The sequence below is a fragment of the Salvelinus namaycush genome, chromosome 36, assembly GCF_016432855.1.
Source record: "Salvelinus namaycush isolate Seneca chromosome 36, SaNama_1.0, whole genome shotgun sequence".
Lineage (NCBI taxonomy): Eukaryota > Metazoa > Chordata > Actinopteri > Salmoniformes > Salmonidae > Salvelinus > Salvelinus namaycush.
This window is the reverse complement of record NC_052342.1, coordinates 16474778-16479777: the sequence shown is the minus strand read 5'-3', so window position 1 is coordinate 16479777 and position 5000 is coordinate 16474778. Positions and strand designations below refer to the sequence as shown.

At 42.9% G+C, this 5000-nt stretch overlaps 1 protein-coding gene across 1 annotated transcript in view; it reads right to left on the bottom strand.

Moving 5' to 3' along the window:
* Positions 1-2642, bottom strand: part of LOC120030439 (large neutral amino acids transporter small subunit 2-like) — a 24075-nt gene extending 21433 nt beyond the window's left edge. Inside the window, exon 1 of the mRNA XM_038975841.1 lies at positions 1582-2642. Within this exon, the coding sequence (XP_038831769.1) occupies positions 1582-1720 (139 nt within the window). The 5' untranslated portion in view covers positions 1721-2642. The remainder of the gene's footprint in view (positions 1-1581) is intronic.
* Positions 2643-5000: the final 2358 nt, after the last annotated feature.

Below are 5000 nucleotides of genomic sequence, written 5' to 3'. Positions count from 1 at the left end.
TTCACATTTAAAAACAACAAGGGCTGTGACCCAAGTGGCACCATATCCCCTATATAGTGCACCACTTTGGGCCATGGCCCATAGAGCTCTGGTCAAAAGTAATGCACTTTAATTAAGAATAGGGTGCCATTTTAGTTTTTGAATCGTTCTGTTTTAATGATGGCGAGTCTAGTATTTATGTTGGAGAATGAATGAATGATATTTGAATGGTGGAGAGTCTATGGTGCAGAAGTCAGGACATAGGGGCTCTCTTCATACAGGCTACCCTTCAATATCTGTTTTATTTGCTGTTAGCTGTAACCCCCCCCCCCCCTCTCTCTCTCTCTCTCTCTCTCTCTCCCCCCCCCACTCTGTCTCTAAACAGAAAGGCCCCTGGGTCTATCCAGTCAGTTCAGTTACCACGGAAACCTGTCAGTGAGTGAGTCATCTCCCTCAAGGTTGAAAGACCATAGACCAGAGACCATAACCACGGATTCACCTGGACCTCACAACAACAAACCCTCTGTCTGTGTATCGATCTACACAGCAGCTCAGATGGGCTTTACAGTGATTTACAATTACACTCCATCTATAGGATCTATCTATAGACTGTATGTGCAGGGCTCTACAGTGCGACCATTTTACTCGCATATGCGCCTCAAATTATTTGCATTGTGCTCCTAAATTCCTTTGTGCGCGCCTATATTTTTCAACTGATGCAGCATACACATGCGCCTTGTAAAAAAAAGTCCGGCCCTGATGTGTTTGAATATTGGGATGTTCACTTTCACTAAGCATAAACTAAGTCATATAGATGGCTCTGATCATAAGTATTGGTAAACAGATTTACAAGTGATATAAGCCTAGTTCGGTGGTAACATGGGTTTTCACTTTCTAATGGTAATGATGGTGTAATTACTTGGAACTACAAAGAAATTGTAAATGTGACGAAGTGGTGTAATTATTTGGAACTACAAACAAATTGTAAATGTGACGAAGTGTTGCTTTTTCTTGAAATTACAGCTCAGAGCTCAGAAATCTTCATTTACAGCAATCATGGAGACAATGTCCTGACAGTTTCAGTTTGGGCTGAAGATTAAAGAGATGATCAAAGTGTTGCTGATTAACTGACTAATGAACTCACAGCGAGATAGAGAATGAATTGAATTGAATGACTGGTAACTGCTGAAGTGATGCAATAGCCATCAACGATAATTAGCCTACATTAGAAGATGTTTAAAATGATCCACTAATAAGGTCCCATTTTGAGTAAGTGGGAGAGCGACCTTATGCTACCCAAACCAAATCTTATTCATAATGTTTATGCCATACTTAAAAGCAGCTCTCAGCTACTCTGAGCAGTGGTCAGTCCAATTCACTTTCATAGCACTGCTTTTCCTACTAGTTATGCACAAACGCACGCACGCGCACACACACACACTTTCTTTGAGTCAGTGTACCTAAAGCTCAGGTGGGTCACAGTAGGCTATTATTCAAAATTAACTACGCCTATTAATAACTTACTCGCAAACCAGTCTTTGCAAATAGCATGAACATTATTAGAGACATTATCCATTCCAATGTTTGATTTTTGACACTTACCAACAATAATTCCGCAGGCGCTCACAAGGCCGATCTCTTTCTTCAGAGCCACCCCTCCTCCGGACTCCTTCCCGGACTCGGAGACAGCATCCCCGCCAGACGCGGCTACGCTGCCCCGTTGCCTTGGTCCGTTCGTCATTTTGGTGATAGAGTTGTTCAGTCCTCGCTGTGACACTTGCTGCTGCAGCTATGCCTGTGGTCGCTCTAAATTGATAGCTAAAGAGCACTTGGACGTAGGGTGCTTCGGTAAGACCACACAGCACACTTCACAGCACTTCGCCCAAAGGTGTCGAAGATGATTAGATACAAGTAATTGTTTACTTGTTGCAGTATTCTGGTGTAGCCTATTCAACACCTCGAGAATCTAACTGAGCCTTCAGATGTTATGGGCAACACACTGCCACAAATAGTTAATTTATATAACAATAAATCAGTGCACTTACACGTTATGTAAACTAAGTTTTTAAACCTGTATTCTCATGTTGCTGTTGTCCAGAATACCAATGTATTTGCTGTTAGAATGTTGCGCTCGCGCACTACCTGAGCGCTAAGGAAATTGCAACAAGCTCGCCTACCTCAGTTTATAAAATACGAAAAATGCCTAATTTGCACTGCGGGCAACGAAAACAAAAACATGAGATAACAGCTTCTTTTTTTTTTATCTCGTATTGACCGTTAACGCGACTGTCTAATTTGAGTAACAAAGTTGTGATATTTCACAGGTAATCTATTTGAATTGTTAAAAAATAAAACGTATTGTTGAAAATATATAACCAAATAAGTAACAGGTATTCAATAGTCCATTTAGTGAACAAGAATGGCGTATTCCAGTGACATACTGCGAAAGAACCCTTCTGTCACAAAATATTCGTTTTGAAACAAAACTAAAACGTCTTTCACTGCTTCCTTGCCTACAGGTGAGAGCTCCAGAGACCCGACTCAGAGCATCCTATAAAGCACAATTAAAACTGGTTGAAAAACACACAACTGTGTCTCCCACCCAAAAACTGAACCTCAATAAAAAATGTCCTTTCTGGTCTTCAGGTCTTCAGCGGTATCCTTGCAGCTTGGTTTGACTAAACAATGAGCAAGATATTGGGTAAATATACATGTCCCCTTCATATTATGAGTACAGTAGGACCGCCCCTTTCCACACGAGCCCCTCCTCTTCTAACGACAAGGCTTTTCGTCCATCAGTTCAGCCTGTTCCATATACCCTTCCCCTCCTCCCCATATTCAAGTAATCAGCTTTTCCTCAACCCCCCTCTGCTCCATACTGTACACCCCGAAGAAAACACCACACAAACATAGTGGAATACTGCACAAACTCTCTCTCCTCCTTTCTCTCTATCTCTCTCTCACTCCTTCTTTCTCTGTTTCGCTCTCTCTCACTCACACCTGACCCTAAATGTAGCACGTTCACCTGCACCTCTAGTGTTTGCATTTTTTTTTTGCTCATTTATAAAAAATACTCAGTACTTTGTTGAAGCACTTTTGGCAGCGATTACAGCATCTATTCTTCTTGGGTAAGCTTGGCACACCTTTATTTGGGGAGTTTCTGTCAGGTTGGATGGGGAGCATTGCTGCACAGCTATTTTTTGGGTTTCTCCAGAGATGTTTGATTTGGTTCAAGTTTGGGCTCTGGCTGGGCCACTCAAGGACATTCAGAGACTTGTCCCGAAGACACTCCTGCGTTGTCTTGGCTGTGTGCTTAGGGTCGTTATCCTGTTAGAAGGTGAACCATTGCCCCAGCCTGAGGTCCTGAGAGCTCTGTATCAGGTTTTCATCAAGGATATCTCTGTACTTTGCTCCGTTCATCTTTCCCTCGATCCTGGCTAGTCTCCCAGTCCCTGCCGCTGAAAAACATCCCCAATGTATGATGCTGCCCCCACCATGCTTCACTGTAGGGATGGTGCCAGGTTTCCTCAAGACGTGACACTTGGCATTTATGCCAAAGAGTTCAATATTAGTTTCATCAGACCAGAGAATGTTGTTTTTCATGGTCTGAGATTCTTTAGGTGCCTTTTGGCAAACTCCAAGCGGGCTGTCATGTGCCTTTTACTGAGGAGTGGTTTCCGTGTGGCCACTCTACCATAAAGGCCTGATTGGTGGAGTGCTGCGGAGATGGTTGTCTTTCTGGAAGGTTCTCCCACCTGTGGTCTGTGCTTTGACATAATCCTGTCTCAGAGCTCTACGGACAATTCCTTCAACCTCATGACTTGGTTTTTACTCTGACATGCACTGTCAAATGTGGGACCTTTCATAGACAGGTGTGTGCCTTTCCAAATCATGTAAAATCAATTTAATTTACCACAGGTGGACTCCAATCAAGTTGTAGAAACATCTCAAGGATGATCAATGGAAACTTGATGCACCTGTGCTCAATTTTGAGTCTCATAGAAAAGGGTCTGATTACTTATGTAAATAAGGTATTTCTGTATTTAGTTTTTTAATAATGACTATTAATGACTATAAATCTGTTTTCGCTTTGTCATTATGGGGTTTGTGTGTAGATTGCTGAGGATGTTTTTTTATTTAATCAATTTTAGAATAAGTCTGTAACGTAACAAAATGTGGAAAAAGTCAAGGGGTCTGAATAATTTCCCACGGCACTGTATTTAACGTAGGGTGGAGAGAGTGCATTTCTCTGACTTCCCCTATGAGAACCTTGTTGGCATTGCACACAGACCATACACACCACATACACAATGCACACACACACCACACACATGACACACCATGCACACTGTGTATGCAAATGTGTCTCCAGCAGGTCTCTTGGGTGTGGCTGATATGCTACTCTCTTGCTGCTATCCTTGATTATCTGCTAAGAGTTTGTGTGTGTGTGTATGTGTGTGTGTGTGTGTGTGTGTGTGTGTGTGTGTGTGTGTGTGTGTGTGTGTGTGTGTGTGTGTGTGTGTGTGTGTGTGTGTGTGAGAGAAAAACAGGTGTTTATTTACTGGCAAGCTGTCTTTCAAGATGTATAGCTGAATCATAGCAGGCGTCTAAGGCCTTGAGACTGTGTACATCGAGAGCCTCACCTCTGCTATACTGGACATGATTGATGTTTGATAGTGGTGGGATGCTGTAACAGAGGAAATGAACCATGTGACCGGTCCAAGTCTAGCCATAGCACCAGACTATAGTGTCCAGCTGGTTGGTTCTAGACGGGTTATTGCTGAGGTAATCTTGCTTCTACCAGAATATCCAACTCCTATTCCTAACCATAACCATTAGGCCGTTCGACAAATTTCTGACCCTGGATCTGTGGTTAGGACACTCTCTGACACAGAGCTGTTCATTGTTTCTGAGTGGCCCAGTAACCTGCTTCCCCAGTCATGCCCAGTGTGCGTGCCAGTATGTGTGTGTGTGTGTGTGTCAGAGTGTGTGTGTGTCAGCGTGTGTGTGTGTGTGTGTGT